Source organism: Ammospiza nelsoni, chromosome 2, assembly GCF_027579445.1.
Source record: "Ammospiza nelsoni isolate bAmmNel1 chromosome 2, bAmmNel1.pri, whole genome shotgun sequence".
Taxonomy (NCBI): domain Eukaryota; kingdom Metazoa; phylum Chordata; class Aves; order Passeriformes; family Passerellidae; genus Ammospiza; species Ammospiza nelsoni.
The window spans coordinates 28,599,624-28,622,662 of record NC_080634.1 but is presented as its reverse complement, the minus strand read 5'-3'; the positions used below and the strand labels follow the sequence as shown (position 1 = coordinate 28,622,662).

The window sequence follows — 23,039 nt, the reverse complement described above, 5'->3', positions numbered from 1 at the left end:
ATGGGCTTTGGCAGCACTGGATTAAATGGCAATGAAGTCTGGAAGAAGGGGGCAACTGTCTCATTTGCAAGTTAAATCCCTGTTATATCCTCCCCCTTCAGAGAGGCATGAACATCACCATTATTTCTTGCAGGAGTGTTCTGATGAATCCTCATGTAAGAACCATGCATTCTGTTCCTGTTAAAATGGGAACTATTTGGTTTCTTAATTGAACTTAAAAGAAAAAATAAAAAGTTACTGCATAAAAAGGGCAATTACCAGAGCCTTGAGCCCAGTTTTGCTCTGATAGTCTATGTGGATGTTTTTCACCAGCCTAGTAATGTGCTGAAGGGCCATCACTAGAGATGAATTTAGTAACTACCATTCATCCAGTCCCTGGCAGATCTTGTGTGTTGTCAACAAAGAAGCAATTAATGCCAATTATGAGGAGTTTTGTGATGTTGGTATCTCTGTAGTCCTTGCCTGAGGCCTGCCAAGCTCATTTCAAAAAGGGCACCAGTCACTGTATAATGATTATCAGTTACTGCCGTTGGGATTCACAACAGGCTGGGAATTTCCTTCGTTGTAGTTATGAGCAGTTTCTGGTTTTGAGTGGGTTTTGTTATTAGAAATAGCAGTTTTGTCTGCCTCTGGTAGGGCTTCACAAGAGTGGAGTAGGCAGCAGTGGCTAGATCCTTAGTGTGGGAGGTGCATGCAGTGAAAATAGGAAGCTCAGATTTCTCTTTAGGCCAGTGAGCCATCCAGTGCATCTGGTTGGTCGCTCTTCTGTTCTGGAGTCATTCCTCTGCCAGCTCTAGCTCCTGCTCTCATCTTCCCAGTGTTGGATGGCCGTTAGGAAGGCAACTTGTGTTTGTCCTGAGGCAGACATGTAGTTTGAACCATTATTGTATATTGTCTTGTCTAGCTTTTTGTCATGGATGTATCCTGATTCAGAAATTCATACTCGCTCTGGAAGGTAGTGAACAGTCAAGAAAACAGGTGGATCTCCAAAGGCTCTGCTTTTTATTTCATCACGAGGTGTGCAGGACAGTCCAGTGATTCAAACATCATCTGTTCATTTTCATCTTCCAGCAGACCTATGGCAACAGCTTATGGCACAGTGAGCCCCTGTTTGGGAGCTGGGGTTCAAGCATCCCCAGATCACTTATGTCAGAGAGGATAGCTCAGTCCTGCCTTTTAGGTGTTGGGCAGATGTTTCCAACTTCATAGAAATTCTCCTTGGAAGTACGTCTGTAAGCTTAAGGAATTCACAGGGCATAAAATAAACAACAATCATCAGGGATTCCCAAATTATTTTAATGTGTCACCTTTTCCTTTACAGTAGCTGCTCTTTAGATGGGAAGACAGGTCAGAAAATGTCTTTTTTTTATTCTGATAAAGAATGTCTTAGTGCATCACCTAAGAACCTCTACTCTTTCAGTGATCAAAGGTAGATAATATAAACCAGCTGGCTTCAAACAAGACCCAAGAAAGTTCTTAAATACCAATTTCTTAAATACTAATTTTATTGGAAGGGTTGACTTCTGGCCTTATGCTGCCATCACAGCTTACCCACTTGGCAGTTCATACCTACCTAACATGACTGTGTTTTGCTGAAGAGTGATGAACATTACAGAGCAGTTTGCTAAGTTTTGACAAGTAGACATAGGAACAGAACTTTTGGTACAGATCTCAGTTCTCAAACTCAGTCATGAAGAGCGAGGGATTAGAAAAGAAGATACTTTGCCCAATATTTGCCGTAGTATTAGAAAATATTGGTATCTTTATGAACACTGAAGTTGAGTCTTCAACTGTTCTTACACCCCTGCATTTATCTGTGTGAAACTGCAACTGTATCTCTGGGTTTACATTCCCTTTTCTTTGGTGGCAGCCAAAGCTCTGGTTTGAAGTAGATGTTGTTGTAAACTGCAAGTAAAAAACAGGCACACGTGGCCACTGGATGTCACCATTCCTTCATACAAATAAGGTCAGCTAGCAAATATTTTGCGTTTTCAAATATTTCTTGAGTATCACGTCTACTCAGTAGTTAGAGCATGAAGGCAGCAAATTTTTGCTTTGTCTCTTGAAAGTGTATCCAAAGTCTTTGTATCCTTAATGTACAATGTCAGCCCTCAAGATAAGGAGGGTGGGTCTCTCATGGTGCTTGATAAAGGAGTGTGAAGTGTGTGCTGGTTGTGGCTTTAAGAAAAGTAAAATAACATTTTTCTGAATCTAGGGCAAAAACTGTGACTTTTGTGTATAGTCTAAATCTAGATGCCTGCATCAGGGTGAAGGGCATATTTTATCTCATGTTGACACTCCAGTGTTCAAATAATGCACTCTCAAAAAAGACATAGTCTGCATGAAATGCTGAAAGGCATTTTCTTGCTTTCAACTCAAAGGTAAATCCCTCAGGTGCTTTCTGACAGAACCCTTGCATTGCTGCACCCTGTCACTAACTGCTCCGTGCAGCACCTACCTCTGAAACATCAGTGGGGTGCTGTCATATCCTAAATAAAAAATCCTCCTGGATAAGCTGATTGGTTTATTTACCTCATGCAGCCCTTATACTGAAGCCTTGGGGTAATTTTAATAATGAGAAGTACATTTTGGAGGCATATTACTTAATTTTAGGTGCATTGCTTGTCTGTGTGCATTTAGCCTGAGTAGGCATATGAAGTGAGTTTCCTCAGAGTGCAATTCCACATTTATTTCTCCTAATGCAAATTAGCTTAAGAAACTCCTGTGTTTTTCATGTCCTCTCAGTTATGCTCATACAGCTGATCAGGTGGAGTCCATCAAAAACAAGCAAAAACCCCTCCCAAACCACACCAGAACCACTGTTACTGATTTGCCAGGAGATGAAAACTGAAATGAGCATGTTCACCACTTTTCCCAAATGCTGAGCATTAAATATGGTCACCCTAAAGAAAGAGCACCCAGAATAGTTTCTTAACCTTTTTACCCTATTACTTGATGTTCAGAGAAGTTTTCCTTCAATTCCACATAGGCCTTGACAGTTCAGGAGTACTTCCAATGTCTTACTAGATGCTGGCATATTATCAGAGTAAGAATTTTCCTTTTGCTGTTAGTTTGGTGTTTGGCATATATGACCTCCCTGGCTTCTATCATCATGGTGGTAAATAGGGGAAATAGTTGGACTGTGACTGGCTTAATGTTGGTTGCTACTTTATATGTGCATGTTGTAAATGTAGTGTGTCTGATAAATGAAAACAAAAGCTTGTAGGAACCACTTTGGATCAATTTGAGGTTTGTCGAGGTAGGAGATGATCACAGAGAAGCAATATTTTAACTATCGCTGCAAGGAACAATCTAGAAAAGTGAATCTTTTAATTCAATAGCCATTGCTTTATTTTAATTCAATAGCTGTTTCTTTATATTGGCCTCAAGCACAACTGGAGGATGCTTTAAACAGATTACTTCTGTGGACTGAAAGAGACAAGAGTTTTAAAATGGAGTTGGACACCTCCAGCCTTTCCTTTTTCAGTAAGGCAGTGTTTTCAATTTTACTCAGTCCTCAGCCACATTGTGTGTAATACCCATGTACTTTCATCCTGTTTTGTCTCCAATTTCTGGCACAAGAAAAAGAATGAAGTTGCTAAAATGTTTTGGCTCTTGTGTCCTAGTCTTTCTCATGCCTCTTATTATGGTACAGGTTGCACGAGTATTTACTTGCATTAAGTATTTCCCACCAAAGTGAAGCAGTGCCTGAATTGGTGCTTCTTGAGAGGTGCAGAGCAATTTGATGGCAAAGCACTGATTATTTTGCTATGGCTCGTTTTGGAGCAGTGTTTGTCAACTGAGGATTCATCTGCCAAGTGACAAAAAGAAGCTTGTAGCACTTGATGCTGGTACATGAGCTGCATTGCTGAAGTCAAAATCCTAATGAAATACTTTTGATTCTGGGTTTCAGGATCTGCTATTCTGCCCTTCCCCTTATTTATTTTTAACTGTACATGGTCATAATCTTAGCAGCAAGCACAGGAGAATAAAAATACACTTGATCTGCAACAGAAGGCTAGTAAGCCCAAGGTCTTTAAGGAGAAGTGAGTTATTTAATCACATCTTGTGTTTGCTTTCTGTATTTCGTATGCTGCAGCTTCTCTGTTCTTTTCTGTTCTCTGTAGGTAATTTCAGACATGCTTGTGACAGTCAGGTTACCTTGTTTTGTTCCCAGACCAGCAGTTTTGAAATAGCAGTATGGAAACAAGTCACTTGTGGAATATGTGGTGAGGTTCCCTGTAATGGAAAGATAAGCCTTGATCGTCCCAGTTGATCCTTGAGCAGTTGCCCTCATTTGGCAAGCTCTTCAAGCTAACCCTGTTTTCTACAGCAATACATCTGGGTCACTGGAAAAATATGTGTTTAGGAGGAATGCATGAGGTAGGCAAACCAGGTTACATCATGCTCAGAGCTTGTCAGGCCATGACTGCTTCCTAGCTCGTCCTGAATCTTGTTCAGGGGAATCCAGGTAACTTGGATATTATTTTCATCCAATTCATGCTCGCTGAGAAGGATCAGGGGTCGTGTAAAATCTTTCCTGTATGTTTATCAGACCAGTGCCAGATGACATCAGGAGGATGCCACTCAAAACACCTGAATAGTCTTTAATTCATTATAGCAGTCATTAAGAGAACCTCTGGAGTCAGTTGTGTGTGGCAGGGGTGGAGTATGCCAGCACTTACATAGCCTATGGGATAAGTCTTGCATTTATAACTGCATATTGGAGTTCTGGGTCCCTCAAGTGGTACATCAAAACTTGATAGTTGATGAGGGGGGGAAAGGTGTTCTTGTGCCTTTGTGTTCTGTGTGATACACATTTACACAGGAGCAGCACCACACAAAATCCACGCTGTTTGTTCCGGTACTGCGGGATGGCATCAAAACTCAGAAGTGAAGCCTTCATCTCTAAAGATGCAAATGCCTCCAGGTTTTTTGTGCTTGTGTCATGATACTGAATTGGTCCCATTTTTAATAGCATGTAAAATTAGAAATAAAAATGGAGGCGCTGAAAGCAAAGCAAAGATGATATGAACTAGAGAGTAGTTCTGTAGTTCTAAAAACTCTCTGCTGTGAAGTAACGTAGACAGGGTTTATTGATCATATGTTTTACTGTTTTACATGTGTCCTTTTGTTTGTATTATGAGAGGATTATAAAATCACTATAATTTCATTTTTACTAATTTTCTTCCTCTAATCTCTCATGTAAATCTTTTTGATACATGAAACATGAATACTTGGATCAAAGTCACCAACCTCAGTAACAGTACTCGGTGAAGTGATTTGTCACCAGTAAGACTTTCCCATCCTCTGAGAGGCAGACATTTAGCATATTCATCAGGTTGTACCTACACTGAAGCAAACAGCATTCATATTCATGTGACTGTTTTCTCTCATGGTTTACAGATTGCCTTACCAGCATAAGCTAACTTAGAATTTTTTAGGACATTTATTTTTGGTATTTTATAACTAAACCTTGAAAGCTCTGACCTAAGAAGAGGCGGTGGATGAATTTTATTGGCTTGAAGTGAGAGTCAGGGAAAGAAGAACTTTCCTTGCTGCAGGAAAAGTGCTAAAATACAAGTGGTTTTGGGGTTTTTTTCCCTTGCATATATTTGCACGTCTGTGGAGTTCCAGAGCTGTCTGGTATTTCCTCTGCACTGCTGGTAGTTGTCCCTTCTCATCCATTTCAAAAATTTTCTTCTCCCCAGGTTGGTCCCTAGAAGCCTTCCCGTTGTTCCCAGTTCCTGGGATGGCACTGGGAGAAGCACCAGCATAGGCAGGGTCTTGGAGGCCACTCCTTGTCTATGTTTGAGAAGTATGATAAGACCAGATAGATACAAGTTGGTGGGCCATTGTAATTTGCTTGATACTGTGCTATTGCCACTGTCATTTAAGCAATGATATTAAGAAAAGAGCTTTTTTTGTAGGGAAGAATGACATAGGCAGGGCCATACAAGGTGACTTGGTCTATTAGGAGGTATTGGTAAGAGCTATTAAAATGTCCTGAAAATACAAGCCTTTATTGTCAAATAAGGGCAAGCAGAGATCTTGAATTCTGAGCCTTGAAAACACACAAAGCCAGCAGTTCTCTGCATATGTATTCAAGGTGTGTATTTCTCTGTGTGTTAGCATGTACCAGACTGCTGCTCTTTGCTGTGGCAGGACAGCAGAGCCCTGTGACAGAGGCACACCTCACTCTGTGCTGTAAGTGCTGGGTCAAGTCACAGTAGAGTAGTATTAAATTGCTGTAGCTAGATGAGGTTTAGGTTCAGGTGTTAAGATGTAGATAGCCAGTGGATCTTCTGACAAGGGCCTCCAGTTGAAGACCTGAGAGCTCTGTGCTGTTTCCATCTGTATAAATTCTCTATGTATTATCTTTCTCTGTAGAAAGTTCTAGGTGATAAAATAACAGGTACAGGAGAGATTACTTCTGGTTACTTCACTAGCTCTCAAAATCATTTTTTATGCTGAATTAATGGATTTTACCCATTCCCCACCATTAGATGTATTCACAATTCTGGTAGGATTTGCACTGAAGACTGCATTAAAATATCAGAAGTCTCTTTAAGACCTGTTTCACTGCTGAAAATTCTCAGCTTTGCAGTTAGGCACTATATGATTATAGTACTTTGTCATTTAAGTCCTCTTTGTTCCTTCTTTCCTTTGCTAATGTATAATAAGGTACTTTATTATGTAACAAAGTACCTTATTATAAGGCTACTTTTGTTGTTTCTCTGTGTTATGTTCACATGAACTTCTAACTTAATCCTAGATATTAAAAATTATACTTGAGACTTTGGTTTTGGCTTGTTCTCTTTTGTAATGAATAAGTTCATATGTTAAAGTTGGAAATAACTGGGACATAGAAATACCTGCAAACAGAATGGTTACAAATTTTAACAAATGGTTAATGTGTGTTAATCTCTTAATAGCTGGGAATTCAGTAAGATCAAAGTAACATTTCTAAAAGATGAAGGTTGTTTGAACTTTTTTTGATGTGTTGTTGGGGGCTGAATTTTGAGCTTTTAAATTTGCACTTCTTGGGTTTTGGCAGGTAAGGGACTAATGAGTTAATAGGCTGTTTTAACTTATTATGCAGATGTTACCTTGAAATACTCTCCTAATGAAAATATTGACTGGGCAGAACAATTATATCCTTGTCTCCATTTATAATCAGAAAATATCTTACATAGGAGACCAGAACAATAACGTGATCTTAAACATAAGTTTGACAAAAGTATGAATGCACAAGTGCAAAGCCTAAATAGTTCCATGGTAAAGATGGGACTTTAAATGTCCACAGCTTTCTCATCTTTTAGGTTGCTTTTAACACTTTGATTGTACTTCATGCCTCAAATCTAGTGCTGATTTGTTTTTCTTCTTTATTCTCTTTCAGAAAGATGAGGTGTACCTCAACTTGGTGCTGGACTATGTTCCTGAAACAGTATACAGAGTTGCCAGACATTATAGTCGGGCCAAACAGACACTCCCTATGATTTATGTCAAGGTAGGTAACTGACAGATGTGGTTAGGTGAAGCAAGATCGTACAGAAATACACTGTGGATACTCTTTTCTGACATAACAGTAAATTTTCAGAAATTTTTAGAAGCAAATAGATCTTGAGGCAAGGAAAAATTTAGAATTACTTGTTGTTATTGTGAAGGAAGAATAGAGGGTTGAGACTTAAACACTCCCAATTTCTGACCTTACAGAAATCTTGGAGTGGGTTGGGGATACAGAGTGTGGGGGGAGTGTTTTGTTTTTGATGCAGCTTGGACGGAGGCTGAGACCGGCCAGATTAGCAGCTTTCAGTTTCCTGAGATGGTGAAGACATAATAGAACAAAGGTCAGGAACTGAAAGAGGATGTCAGGAGGATGTTCTCTAATCTGTTATCTTCCCCTTTTCCTGGCATATGAGTAAGAGTTCATGTGCTTTTGTTGTGGTCATGAAAGCACATTTTTGTTTCTCCTTGAAGCTCATTGGCTTATGTCTTCAAAAGCTACATGGGGTAAGGTGCTTGTATGCACATTGTAGTTTCAAAAACTTATTCAAGTTGTATACATCTTTTACACAGGAGTTAAAGTAAATAAAATTTCTCATTTGCTGTCCAACATGGGACCCATCTGCAGCCTCATTGTTTCCTATATTGTGGTGAGCACAATCCACACACTAGTAAATGATGTTTTCACATGGCATTAACTTGTTAACATGGCACACAGGTAATATTTAATGGAAATTACCAACAAAATTCCCTGATGCATATTGATTTCTCCAGATACCTCCTTAAAAGTGTAATGCTTAATGTGAGGGCTGGCTTAAGAAAAAACTTCATTTTGGTTGAAAGAAGATGAAAGTTTCAAAGGTGAAAGCTACAAATAGTAATTATTTCAATAATGAAGTTTTGTGCCATAACTACATGCATAAATTGTAAATGGCATGTCTCTGAAATAGGCATTATGTTTACCTGATTTTTAAGAAAGGACAGAAATTTATCATCCAGCAGACTTCAAGGTCTCACTTTGGTCTGTTGGTGGAACATCATGTCCTCAGATTATATGCTCCCCAAAATCTGTAGGCTTGGCTTTTGATAACTTGTTTATATATCTTTTGTTAGTGTTCTTGCCCTAATTGTTCTCGTTGTGGGAACTTGAGAAAATTGTTCTTCCTTACACTTTCAGAGAAAAATCTGCTTCAACTCTTTCATCTTGCAGGATGCCTGGGACTTCCTGTTCCAGGTAGTCTGGAAAGCTATTCTTATTTTTCTGGCAAGGCTTTTATATAATCCTGTATTTAAAAAGATCATGTTGCCTTAATGTCATTAAAGATTTTGCAATTTTCCAGGCATCTTGGCTACACAAAGGTCAGATCATACCTATTTGTTCACTTCTAATGGATAACTAGGCAGGAGAGAGCTGCTTTTCCCTGAGTAACAAAGAAACTTAAAGCTGCACAGAAGCTGCTCTAGTAATCTTCTGGTTAATTTTTATGTGTAATTTCTAACCTGCTGTAAGGAGTCCTTGGAAATTTTGGGTTTGCTTTGTGGAGATGAAAGGCATACTTTATAAATCCCACATGTGTTAACTTGACCCCTCAAGTTAGAGCAGTCTTTTGCATTATTTTGCAATACACTTGCACAATACATACTTGAGGGACTAGAACAGGCAACTCGGAAAAAATGTTTGTTTGCTTTTCTTTGTGCAGAGTTGTGGTTTTCAGAAACAACTATGAAAACCAGAGGCCTAGAGCCAAAATTCAAGCAATTCTCTTCCCTCTCCTACTTTCCTGCCAAATAAACAACAAAAAACAAGGGGGAGAGACAGTGTGACAACAAAGATAATAGTGAAAGAGAGGCAAACATGACCTGATATCAATATCAAGTAATTGCAGTTGATTATATAGACCATTAAAGGTGAACTGTGGAAAAATGTGCTTGTGAAAGAAAAGTGTGGAGTTGCATCCCTGGTATAGTGTCCTGCCTGTGACTTGATTTTTGTTTGTGGGGACACAACAAAAATAAAAAATAATCTGGCAGCCTTTTGTCAACCTTAAAACAGGGCTTTCTATGCCTTTATGACTGTAAACATCCTTAATTGTATCCAGCAGCTTTTCATTAGCCATAGCAAAAAGTGTGTATCTCCAGAAGCTGGACATCCTCCCCCTGCCCTGTAAGCTTCCTGTGAAGTTTTTGGCTTCATAATACCTCCTCTTGCTGTGTTCTTCCTTGCTAAGGGGTTAGCCAGCCCTGGAAAGTAGGCAGAGAAAACTCTCCCTCAGCATACTTGTTTGTTGTGCCTTGCATAAACTTATTTTGAACAGTTGGTTTTATTTGCCTTCTGTTTTCATCCAGAGATTTGAAATTAAAATGACTCTGTCCCCTCAGCAAGAAACACTAGGAGATTCACTTCAGTGACAGGCTGAGACACTACCCTTGTCTTTGGGCTATATTTAATATAGCTTCACTAACTAAAAGGTTTTCTTTTGCATTTTGTGGGGTGGTTTTTTTGGTTGTTTGTTTGTTTGGGGTTTTTTTAATAACCTGGAATACTTCACTGCTGTAAGAGGCTTATTTGTAGAACAAACTGAAACTTTTTTGTGTATGCTTTTTATGATTGCCATTATTTACAAATGTTTGAAAACTGGCACAATTATTTCTTTGGAATTATGCTAATTATACTATCTGAAAGGACACATGAAAAGATTTGGACCACATGTGTCTGTATGTAGCAAAGGGCGTGTGGGGAAGGTATGCAAATGCCTGGCCCACATTCATAGCTCTAATAGGCATTCAGTATGGTCTTTTTCTCAGTGATTTTGTTTTTCTTCTAATAAGGGTTTGTGCTAAACTGATTGATTGTTTACCCTGATTTGACTGCTATTTCTCTGTTCCAGTTGTACATGTATCAGCTGTTCCGGAGTTTAGCCTATATCCATTCCTTTGGGATCTGCCACCGGGATATAAAACCACAGAACCTCTTGCTGGACCCTGATACAGCTGTTCTAAAACTCTGTGACTTTGGAAGGTAAGTGCATTTGTGGCCTGAAATCTGGTGAAGAGGTCTTCCTTCAAAGTGAACCTTGATGCAACTTTGCCAAGAAATTCTCAGTGTCCCTTAGAAGGTTTTTATTTGTAGCTTAAAAGAGGAATTACTGCTATTCTATTTGCCCCCAAAGTGAGTTCAAAGGAGTGGCAGGGAAGAGCTGGAAAAGGGTATTAAGAGAGAGGGAATTAAACTTCACGCCTCTTGTTTTTGTAGGTATTAGAAAATGAAATAAATATACCATGACATAGGGAAAATACTGCAGCATGGAAAACCAGAACCAGTTATTGCAGTGAAGTGTGTTTGGGCAAGCGAGGACAGGCGTGGTGGCATTGTAACTTAAAAAGGATGATGTTACACTAGTCAGTCTACTTGCACTTAAACAATTCACTTAATGTTGCAAATATCATAGAGGCTCAAAATCAGAAGCAGCACTTGCAGTTGAAGCTCTTGGATAGTGGATATCTATGTTCTAGTTTCCAAAGGCACATTTATTTCCAATATCCACTCAGAATCACCTTTAGAGTCCAGCCTCTACCTTAGAACTGATACAGAAATTGTTGCAATCTGCAGTGAGGCAGGACATAGATTTCTCTCTGAGAAAGTTCAGTCTTTAGATTGTGCTGTAACTTTGCAGACTAAAATAGTTGGGGTATATGTGTGAGAGGTTACAGAGGCTGCTGTTGCTAAATTTGCTTGGCCATAGTGAGTGGGAATGTCAGATGGGGGTTATTCATGCAGTGCATTGTCGTGGCTGTGCCTTGGGATCTCCTCAGCTCTACCTCACCAGCATTGGGGCAAAGTAGGAATCGTGCTGAAACTCAAAACTGACAATGCATAAAGGGAATACATTTTTTTTAATGGGAATTTGTTAACTGTAGTTTCTATATAGAAACCTGAGACTTTTTAAAATGGGTGATGGAAGTTCTTCACTGAAGGCTGAGAGGAGTGTCTGGAGAGCTGAGCAGTGGATTTGACTGGCTTGCCACTCTGCAGTGTTTGGTGCTATTTAGGTGAATGTCATATTTCCAAAAGGACAGTAAGGGAAGTTTTGTCTTCCAGCTCCTTTTTGTCTTGCACTTGTTAATTAAGAAAGAAGTGTAATATGCCCATAGACTCATGTTCCTAAAGCAGTGGGATCTTGTGGCCCATTCTTTTCTTGGATTCTTTTAAAGAGAAGTATTGAGGCAATACCATAGGTTAAACCCTCTGTGGCTGATAGATTACAGTATAAGAGAAACCTTCATGTTAATTGTGGACCATGAATATGTGAATACAATGGCAAAGGTTTTTTTTTTTTTCCCTTTGTCACCTCATACCAAGCTCCCTTAAGTAGCAAAGGAGCAGAATATTGTGATGGAAATTAAAACCAAACAAACAAAAACCCCAAACAGACAAAAATACCCCCCTCAGTCCTTGTGAGTATCCAGAGCTTTTAAACCTTGAACAGTGACTACATTTGACCAAACTGTTTTCTGTCCTCCTTCCCACTGTAAACAAGCCTTTGTATCTTTCAAATGACAACTGGCGGCCAAAAATTTGACCCTGTTTTTCACCTAGATTGTACGTGGAATTTCCTTTGCTGTCCCCAGTACGGAGTAGATGCTTGATGGATTGGACTGATTTCACAGTTAATCAAGGAGTCTGTTTGAATCAGCTTAAAAGAATATTATACCTCAACATTTGAGAATAGGGAGTGGGTGAAGAGTGACAAAGCTTCATGTTGGTGTGCACAGCAATATTGCAGGTGTTCATGACTGAAATACTTTTGTTTTCTTTGCAGTGCAAAACAGCTGGTTCGTGGAGAACCCAACGTGTCGTACATCTGCTCTCGGTACTACAGGGCACCAGAGTTGATCTTTGGGGCCACCGATTATACCTCCAGTATAGGTATGTGTGTGCATTTCATTGGCATCTGTACCAGATTTTATCCTCTGCCTCAGTTTTTATCCTCTATTTAAGTGTAAAGGTTTTCAGAGATCTCAAACATAATCCCTGGGGACTGAATTTGGTTGTAAATTATTAGATACCACTTTTTAAAGAAATGCAAATGGTTTGTAGATGGCTGCTGTGCTTTCTACACCTTTTGTGATTTCAGCATTAATTACACTAGGAAAGGGGCTTTTTCAATGTAGAGGGGGAAATCTGATTACAAGTAAAAAAAAAAATTCCATGTAATGTTGCTATTTAGTTTAAAAGTAGGTATGAGATCTCAAGCCAGAAAAGCATTTTTAATAACTTGAAATAACTGTAAAGAATGTCTGCAGAAAACCAGCTACTGCTTCTGATGTGATGTGGTTTAGACATAAATCTGTAATTTATTTACTTGGCTTTTAGTAAAGAGTTTATAGGGGGAGGTAAGTGTGGCCTAATGATTGACTTTAAATTCTCTTTACAACTTTAATATATTGTGTACAGCAGTCCTTCTAATTCAACTAATTCTGCTAGCTCTTACTGTCCTTTAGTCGTTAATTTTGAACACAAAGAACTCTTTCTACATACCTGTCACATGGCTGTGTCATGGAGATACTAGGGAAGCTGGATGTTTGATGGAGATCAGGGAATAGCCAAGTTTTCTTACAGTAGAGAACCAAAAATGGGCAGCAAAATGAAAAATCTTGGAAATGAACAACAGTGTGTTGGCTGGTTGTTGGTAACTACTTCAGATTTTCAGTCAAGATACTGCCTGGGCTCCTTCTGAGTTCTAGTGCGAAAGAGAGCAGTTTTGGCTCTCCGCACAATATTGGGGAACCTTTTACTTTGCTTATGGCCTTGAGTCATTTAGGCGAGGTTTAATGTTTTCAAAAGGATTTTGAGATCATGATCAACTCTTGGCAGACTATGTTTATAACCAGTATATTTAAACTCACTATGTTTGAACTAGAGTGAAACTCAGTGGCTGGCTGACTTGTTTTAACTCTGCAGTTCTTAAAGAGGAACAAAAAGCCCCACTCAGCATGTTCCTGAAGACTTCGCTGCTCTCATAAATTTTTTTCACATTAGTTACTGTTCAGTATGTATTGTAGCAACTCTTGCATATCTTCCTGGTAGGAAAAAGAGGCAGAACCAAGAGTAGTCTAGGGCAAGTATGGCACAATAAAGATAGAAGGGCAGAACTTACTGTTGGCTGCTGCCAGAAGTGGCAGCCCCACCCCTGCACTTGTCCCTGGATACCCTGGCTCTCACAGTTTACTGTTTAATTTGCTGATTCAGCATCAACTGACAAGAGATTTTGGCAGGTTAACTTCCTGCTGTGTGAGTGAGTGAGTGAGTGCAATCAGCAGTATTGTGCAGTCCAGTAAGCAGCAGAGCCCAGGTAAAAGCAAAGTGTTGTGAGCTCGTGACTGAGGGGAAGGTGGCTGATCCCATTTGACATCTTTTTGCCAGCTGAGAGCTAATAGATTGGCTCAGCTGCATTATCAGAGTGCACTGCGACCTCTTGTTTCAGAGGATAGCTGCATAAAATGTGTATTTTATGTGTCAGCAGGAGAAACTGCTTTTCAGATAAGCCTGTGAAGTGTCTCTTGCTCCAGCTGCAGACCCTTGTTTAATTTGTGCTTTCCATTTTTGTTGTTTTACCTGCTGGTCTCTAAAATGGTTCTAATAAAAATTGTATTCTGAAGTGCAATTTTTCACTTGCCTTCAAAAATATCTTGAATTTCAGTCATTGTTCTGACTGTCTTGTGCCAAAAACCCCACCTGTCCCCCCAAATCCTTTCTTTGAAATTTGCACTGAATTGCTTGAAAATTAAGTTCGTGGTCCTTCACTCCTTCCTGTCCTATCCACCTTCCTCTTCTTTCTTAGCAGTCTTTGGATTTGAGAGATGAGGAGGAATAAAATGCTTTTACAAGCTCTGCAGTTTTCCAGTGTTCTGCAGTACGCTAATTTCTAAGGGTTAAGAAATTCTAAGGGTTAATTTTGTAGGGCTGCTGTTTGTACATATCCCTTCATTCTTGCTGGTAGGCAGCAATTGTGCATAGTGAGAACTCTTCCTTATTTCACATGGGATTGTTCATCCAAACTCATCCAGCTTGTTGGAATACCAATCAACAAGCATATAGAGATTTACTAAAAGAAGGAAAAGAGCATGTAATTCTTAGTGCTTTATCCATAGCTCAGAGTGTAGGGAACTGTGAAATGCTTCAGTGTTGTAATGCTGCCTTTTAAACTTATATGTTGGCATGCTTAGTTTTTTTAGTTCTTGTTTTTCTTGTGAGTTGTTAGCATAACAACCTTTTCCCACTGTAGTCTTTATCACCCTGTAAGAATCACTTGTGTGTGTGGTAACAAAAAGTGAGCTTTACATGTAAGGCAGGGATCTTTATTCCCCCAGTTAAATATCCTCTAGTAAAACTGTGGTGAAAGTAAAATCAATGAAGAATACAAAGCCAAAAAGTGTTCTAAGTAGAAATTTTCCTGCATTATCTGCAAGGCTTCCAGCTGTTTTTGATGTATGTTAATGTTACTGCAGGGCTTATGATTATAATGCGCTGCAACAGGATAATGACTGGAAGGATTTCAGAGCAAGAAGTCCTTTTTAAGACTAGGCAGTGGCACTGGTGGCCCAATACTTGACTGCACAGCCAGCTGCATTATGGCAATGTCAGTTGTTAGTCATCTTGTTTGGCATTGCAACTAGGAGTTGCATTAGGCTGTCTGACTTCATCCACGTTGTCTTTAAACACATGAATTTGTCCTCATGACATTACTTGCTCTTCAGTGTAGCAGTTCATTCCAGGATGTGTCTCTTCATCCTGGATGTCACAACAAACTGTAAACTGGCATTTAACTTCTAGGATCTTGATTGTTTCATTGAAGTGCATTACTTCAATTCTAACCCATAGATCCCTTTAAAAAATAAGTGAGCCAGGGATGTGATGTTTGTCACATTTCTGTAAAGTACCACATTAGTGCTGCATTTAAATATATGCCATAGTAAGAGCAGCATCAAATCACATTTACTGCAATTAGTGCCTCCAGCAGACCTGGGACTCTATTTTTAAAATAACGACCTGGGAAATGACCTGTTAGAGTTCTTAAATAGTCACTGTTGCCAAATAGCTACAAGTCCCTACCCATAATAGCTGTTATGTGACTGCATTAGAACTTTACAGGATTTTTCAGTGGTCAAGCACAAGTATTCATGTCAATTGGGTGCCTTCATAGCTTGAACAGATTGGGCCTTTGTGCACCTTTGGCTATGAATTCTGCAAGTGTTTGTCTCTAAAGCTTGCTGGGAATGAACATAGTTTACTTCCTGCAGCTGATTTGCAGGAGTTTGTTGGTGGTTGTTTGGAGTTTTTTGAGGGAGGTGAAGAGAGGGAAGTGGGGGGCTGGTTTGTTGGTTTTTTCCAAACCAAGCCCTTCAGCTGTGCCTTGACAGCGTTTTGGCTGGGGTTTCGTCTTTGCCAGTCTGTGTGTGTTATAGCATCCCAGAGTATGTTGATGGCATGGTTCTGGCTGTGCTGGTCATATGGGTGATGCTGCTGCTGAAAAACCCTGGAATGGATGCCCATGTTCCCCTGCATTGTCCTGGGACAGGCACTGGAGTAGGGCTGGATGCAGATGTTTTTGTTGCCTCGAGCTCCTTTTTTATGGAAAGAAGCTGTGCAGCTGAGCTTTGCCTCCATCTCATGTGGTTTTTTCCTCAGGTGAGGTGGCAGGGCAGGGGAGGACTCAGCAGATCCTGGTGGTGCTTCTGCACAACAAGGGACTGCTGCTCTCAGTGCTTTTGTTCCACCACTGCGCTGGCAGGAGTTGGGAGTGTTCCAGAGGGAACATTTATAGCCACTGGCAGGGAAAGATTGGTCTGCATGACCATTGCTGGCTTCTCTTGGGGTGTCTGAAAATAAGTATCATCAAGTTGTTCATGCACTTTCCTAGCAAGCGTGTTTCACCTCAGCAGTCTGGAGCAGAAGCTCTTCTACAGGTATGTGTAGTTGGCCAGTCTCAGAGTTTCTTGAGGAAGAACCACCACAAGGTGTGTCCCTGAACAGTTGCCAAACAGTCAGAAGGATTTGCTTCTTTCTCAGATGGCAACTTCCAGTGCTGAAAGGAAGCAGGTGTGTTAATTTACTGAACTACTCTGCCACCTGTCATTGTAGTTTCATCTCTTCATTGCAAGAGAATAGAGATACCTTTGTTTAGTTTTTGTTCCAAATACTGGAACAAGCATGTCTTTCAAGCATTTTCATGTTTCAGCCTTTCTCCTTCTCATCAGTCCATGGATCTGTGGTGGCTTGATAACTTCTACCAACATAGCACACCTGCCTGTAATCCTGAATTTTGCTCTTGTTCTGACATCCCAAATATTGTTTCAAACAAGCAGGAGTGAAAAGCACTTTGGGTCTGGCATTTGGCAACTAGAAGCTGTTTTTATGACTTCCCAGGGCTGCTTTTCTGACTCTTGGTTTGTTTCCACAGTTTCCAGAGCAGCAGCTTTGAGTCACCTCCAAGATGGAGGAAGTCTATCAAGATGAAGGAATAGTGAGGCAGAGATGAATAGATGTGGGTAATAAAAAAGTAGGAAGGTAAATAAGCCCCATAAAGCATCAGATAAATGGAAGTTCTTTATTTGTACTAAGTGGGTTAGAGAAACTGTCTTTTTTTTCCCCCCCCTTCCTCCTCCATGTGCTCCAAATAATGAGTAAGAGGATGTAGAGTGTAATTCAATGAATAGTGCTTCTGCTGTGAAGAATGGGGCCAGCTTTTCAGCTTGGAAAGACAGAGTTTGAGATCAGAAAAATTTGTGGACAACTCCAAATGGCTATTGCACGCTTACAGAATTAAAGCTAAGGAGGTTATTTTGCACTGTTTCTCCCAAATGCCTCTTCCTGATTTAAAGATAAATACTTGTTTTCTTGCCTTCTGTAATGCTAGAATGCATTCAAAAGCAAGGCCATTATGAAGATTATATTATTAGACATTGTCCATCTAACAGCTCTGAAGATCAATAAAGTAGTAGAGACTTAATTTAAGAAAAGTTTTGTAGTACAAGAAGCTGTATGAATTTTTGTGTGTTTAAATTAATGGAGGTAGGCTAGGTGATAATGGTATTTGTCTGTGTTCTTTAGTCTAGGAAAGATATGGCATTAGCTACCATTGTAATGTGTGACTACTATCTAAAATAAGCTCATTTGAAGGTTGCTGTTGCCTGGCAGTTGTATTTATTCTCTGTATTGTTTAGACTACATTTCACTGAAGGTATGAAGAAAGTACCCTTGCCTGCTATCTTAATATGAATAGTTTTCAGTATTTTCTCCTAAAATTTCACGTTGTCCCAACTAGTTTGGTGTAAGGACCATTTGTTGATGTATTTTCTTTTAAGATTCTCTCTTGTTTATTAGCTAATTTAAAGTATGTGAATGAGAGTCCTAGATGGCTTTAATTAACTTGCACATACTGAAAAGAAATAGTTCAGAAAATGCTTCTTCTCCCATGGGAGCAGGTAGTTACACCACATATTAATCTGTAGCATTTAGCTCTGACTGTATGAAGACATAAAAGTCTCTGGGAAGGAACTACTGTAAGCTGATCGCTTCCTTTAAGTAACATGTCTTCAAATACAGAAATTAGTACTTGTTTACTTCAGGCTTGAGGAAGAATTTTACCATCCTGATGTGGTAGATATATTTTAAAATGCAAGATATAAAGGGTGTGGAGGAAAAAAGAGCAAACTATCCTGGAACCAAATTTTAGTCAATGGCATAAATTCCATCAAGTTTCAGCAGAGATGAAATTTCTTAGTTTGTTCCTTGTTGTACATTGCTTATCAAGAGTTGTATAAATACCTGTGTATATTGTGTTTTGTTTCTGTCCCTCCTTGGAGCTGCTCGAGTTAGCCTCCACTCTCTGGATTTTGTTGAGGTTGCTTCAAGGATTTGTTCCCTTCCTTGTCCAGGGAACATTGCCCAAGTCCTAATTTGGAAGTTGGTGAAATTACATGCCTGGAAAAAAGATGGAGATTTTGAAATGCCTGTGTTTTGCTACACTGTGTATTTAAAGTGTTAGCAAGCAAAATAAAGGAAAAGTAAATAGACTTTAAACAAGACATTAGATTGCCTAGTTTGGAAGGTTTCAGTGCATAAGGAGCAATAGGTTTCTGATGGATTTTGATGTATGTTAGGGGGATTAAACCCAGCATGAATGCAGCAAGTATTCCTCAGCCATTGCCACCTATTTCCTCATGACCTACATCCTTGCTTTTTTTCCTCTGTTCCCATGTGACGCCCTCAGCTTTCTCGTGTGCCCTCTGCTGTTCGTGCTTGGCTTTCTTGAACAAGGACCTGCACATTGTTTGACTGGTTTGCAGTTGCAGTTTGGCAGGGCTGGGGAATCCCAGAACTTCCCCAAGGACTGAACCCTCCTCACCTTGGCACCAACACTGATGCTCCCTGCTGTTTTTGTAAAATTTTTATATTGCATTTGAGACTTCTGCCCTACAGACTTGCCTGAAATAGACTGGTGGAGTGCAAAAGCATTTAGGGAAACTAGGAAAAGCAAAAACAACTCAAAGCCAACCTAATGGAACAGTCAGACCAGAAGGCTATTTAAAACAGTTTTAAAAAGCCACAGTCTAATCTGAAAAAAGTGATGCTAGCATGGTTTCAAAATCTTAAAAGGAAGTGAATTGTGATTAAAGACTTACTCTCCTGACAGCTCTGTGTTTGTATATATTCTGTCAAATATTTGTCCTAGCCATATATAATATTTTCAGTGCAAAATAAGGATTTGAGTTGTAAATAATGATTACAAATTTGGTGTAACTACTTCTTTTGTAAAGGACAGTCTAAAGGACTTGGCTTATTTAAAACCCTTTAAAGGTATCTTTAAATAGAATTTTAAGTTACAACACTCTGACTGCTGAGTACATTTAATCTATCTCTTCAGTACCTCTGGAGAAATCTATCTGTTGAACAGTTATGTAATTCCTCTAAACCTAATATGCATGGGAGACACCAAAAGTGATGCTTTGCATCATGGTTTTGCAGGATGTGTTGGTCCAACAGCAGGAGCTATCAGAGAGAGACATTGATTAGCAGTTAGATGCAATTAAACATTCTTTACAGGATTCCTTCTTAGTTTGTTGTCCAAAAGAGATCTTAGCACCTCAGTGGCCATATCAGCTTTTATTAAATGTGACTAAAACATTAAAAAGCATCAACTTGTATGTTTGCTTGCTAAAATTCAAGACTCAAATGTCAAATAATTTCTGGTACTGTTTACATTGTAAGTAGTTACTTTTTAGGATAAACCCTGATGCAATGTTTGTACCAAGACATTAGGTAGAAGTGCATCCATTTGATTTAGAAGTGAATAATTTCAAAAGCTGAAGTAATGACAGTGGTGTTAGTCTACTGTATGTTCCAATTGAACCATATTCTGGAGGAAAGGAAGTATTTTTGCATAGCCTTCTCACACTTTCCTTTAGAAATGGGGGAAGGAAAACTGTGTTTTAACTTGCTGATTATTTTGATATAAATCTTAAACTCCTGAAATCTTTATTTGATTTTATTTTGCAGTACTCTGTGGTGGTTGTGATAAAGTGATAAGAGATGCCTTGGAGAACTGTCAGAGGTGTTTTCCTTAGGCAGACCTTTAGCCATAACTGGCAGGGCTGTGTATATCCTGCTTTACAGTACCATGGATCATAGAATGGCTTAGGTTGGAACAGACCCTAAAGACCACCTTGTTCCACCCCCTTGCCATGGGCAGGGACACCTTCCACTAGACCAGGTTGCTCAGAGCTCCATCCAGGCCTCAAACACTTCCAGAGATGGGACATAGTTTAAATAGACGAGGGAGTAAGGATTTCTGTCATAGCATAGATTATCTCAGTGGAACAGGTCTCAGGAGATAAATTCTCCTGGGGAACAAGGCTAGCTCATAAAAGTAGGTGAGAGTTTAAAGACATATGGGTGGAAGGGGACTGGTTTTCCCTTTTGGGGTGTTTGTTTATATTCTAGGCTTTATGGCTCTTCTGTTGCTGATCGCTTCTTTGAGATTGGATTTTAGTGTAAGGTTTCAGGTGTTCATTCACCATTTGAAAACTTTCTAAAAAACTTTACAGTGAATCTGTTTTTGGGGAGAAGCAGTTTTCTGCATTCAAGTACAATACTTCTACTGTGTTGAGCAGCTTAAAATCCCATTTATTTGCTGTGCAATTGCATTAGATTCTCACAAGCACTGATAAAGTGTTTATTGCATTTGCTTTGTTAGATTTTTCTCTTTGGTTAATTACATTCCAAAAATAAAATGCTGTATTCTGTAGTACACTTAGATACGTTCCTAAGTTGCTGCTGTAATATTTAATTGCCTAATTTTTTAAGAACATATACCTGCAATAGATTATGAAAATCACCTTCATGTAGGAGGAATAGCTCCTAAGGACTTCTTGAGGTTTTTGGTATACATACAAAAATTAGATAAAGGCTTCTTCTGTAGATGCTGTTGACATGTGATCTGTGACTTGCAGTTCTCTTACTCATCCAAGTTGGCAAATGGAATTGGGATAAAGATTAGATCTTGAAGTGACTGGGTAGAGAGGCTGCCTCCCAGATCCCTTAATCATCATGTACTTCAGGGTACCAGTAGTACTTGCAGTACTGGTTCATCTGTCAGTGCATGTATGCTTTCAATATATGTATGAAAAACTGAGTCTATTCAACACTCAGAAACAATGAAAACATCAGCCACTGTGTTGCATGCTACCTATGCACAGTTCATAATCAATGTGATTTATACCAACACAGGGAAATTCTCAATTTACAAATGGCAAGCATTCTCTGTTCTTTCACCTGCATGTGTAAGTTTTAATGTCAATATATTATGGCATTTAACGTGATTTTCCAGTTCTCATTATCTCACAGTTTGATTTCTAAGACTGTCTGCACACTGTTGTTTTATACCAGGTATCTGGTAACGTTAGGATAGGAATGGTTTTTATTTTTAGCTGTGTTGCATACACAATCAAACATGGCAAAGGATAAAGTAAGTAGCTTAAAATGGCTGGGTTTTTTATGAAAGAGCTTAATATGTATATTTTACTGATACCTTTCCCTGTCCTCCACCTTTCCCTTTTTAGATGTGTGGTCAGCAGGCTGTGTATTGGCTGAACTGTTACTAGGACAACCGATCTTTCCAGGTGACAGTGGTGTGGATCAGTTGGTGGAAATAATCAAGGTATGGAATCTTAAGTGATGTTTTGACTGCATTATTCCTTGGGAATCAGTATGAAAACATGCACTGTTACAAACTGGTGAACATAAATATCTTCTGACATGATTGTACAGGTTTTTGCATGTAAACTGTGTTTGAAAACACTTCTGCTATTTTGAGAACCTGATGATCCTAACTTTCTCTTCTTGCAGTAATGCATAATGATATGTATTGGGGCTTTTTCCCTCATAAAGGATTGTGCTCCAGTGTGCTTAGATACTGGGCCAATATTTATTAATGTATGATTTTCATTCTTTAGGAGTCTGCCTTTTTTTCCTTTGTTGCACACAATTAATACTTGCCTTTGCAAGTATTTTTAAATTCCTAATGCCAGATTCTTCACATATGTAGTTGGCTTCTCTTCTTCCTTCCTCCTCTTTTAAAATTAAAGGTGGGAAAGGGCACTTGGTTTTGTAGATAAAGAATCAGGACATGTAGGACTAAAGGTACCTTTCACCTGAAGAGTCTTGTTTTTAAAGGTAAAATAACTAATGTGTCAAAATATGTAACACTTATATATCACTGATGTCCAAGCACATCTTGATGAATTTCATTGGAAAGCAGTGAATATTCTGAGGTTCTCAAATTGAAGGCATGGAAGAATAGTTTATAGACAGGTGTCTGACTTCCCAGCGCCCTTGTCTACCTTTTTCAACTTCTGCAGTGAAGGAAACAAGATTTCCAGAGAGAACACCATGATTTTCCTCTGAATATATACTATGCACATAATAAGATGGCATTATTACAGAGGACAAGATGTGTACACATGCTGTTCAGCTTTTTTGATTTCATCACCATGAGGGCACTGTAGTCAGAGAATTTCCTCCTTGATTTTGCCATTTCCTTAATACATAAATATTTGTGTGGCATGCATGTGAAAAGCCCCTCAAAACCCAAATTTGTAGATGGAGAACTTCCTACTTGTCTGTGTCATTGACTAGAAGAGCTGCTGGTGTCTTTGTCCCTGTCCTAGGAGAGTGTATGACATGAACCAACACTGACTGGTCATTCTCCTGCCTGAAGGACATGGGCTGAGGCTCAGGGGTGTGCTGTGACATTTCCAGACTGTCACCCTATCTCTTCCAGGTTTTGACCACATAAACCTGGCTTTTGTTACAGTGAGTTTGTCTGTCCTGCTGGACATCCTTCAGTCAGCAGCTTGCCTCTGGAGACTCCATGTCTTGCACATACTTCTGTGACTTTCTTGATGTCTTTTATTGCATTTCTGCCCAGTATATTTCAAACTTAGTGTATCCAAGTTGGGTCAGTTTGCTTAGG

General features: G+C 39.3%; 1 protein-coding gene across 2 annotated transcripts in view; it reads left to right on the top strand.

Moving 5' to 3' along the window:
• Positions 1-23,039, top strand: part of GSK3B (glycogen synthase kinase 3 beta) — a 149,968-nt gene that overhangs the window by 85,976 nt on the left and 40,953 nt on the right. For both annotated transcript variants that reach the window (XM_059466948.1, XM_059466949.1), the window contains exons 4-7: positions 7,400-7,510; positions 10,395-10,525; positions 12,327-12,433; positions 21,628-21,725. In XM_059466948.1, the coding sequence (XP_059322931.1) occupies positions 7,400-7,510; positions 10,395-10,525; positions 12,327-12,433; positions 21,628-21,725 (447 nt within the window). The remainder of the gene's footprint in view (positions 1-7,399; positions 7,511-10,394; positions 10,526-12,326; positions 12,434-21,627; positions 21,726-23,039) is intronic.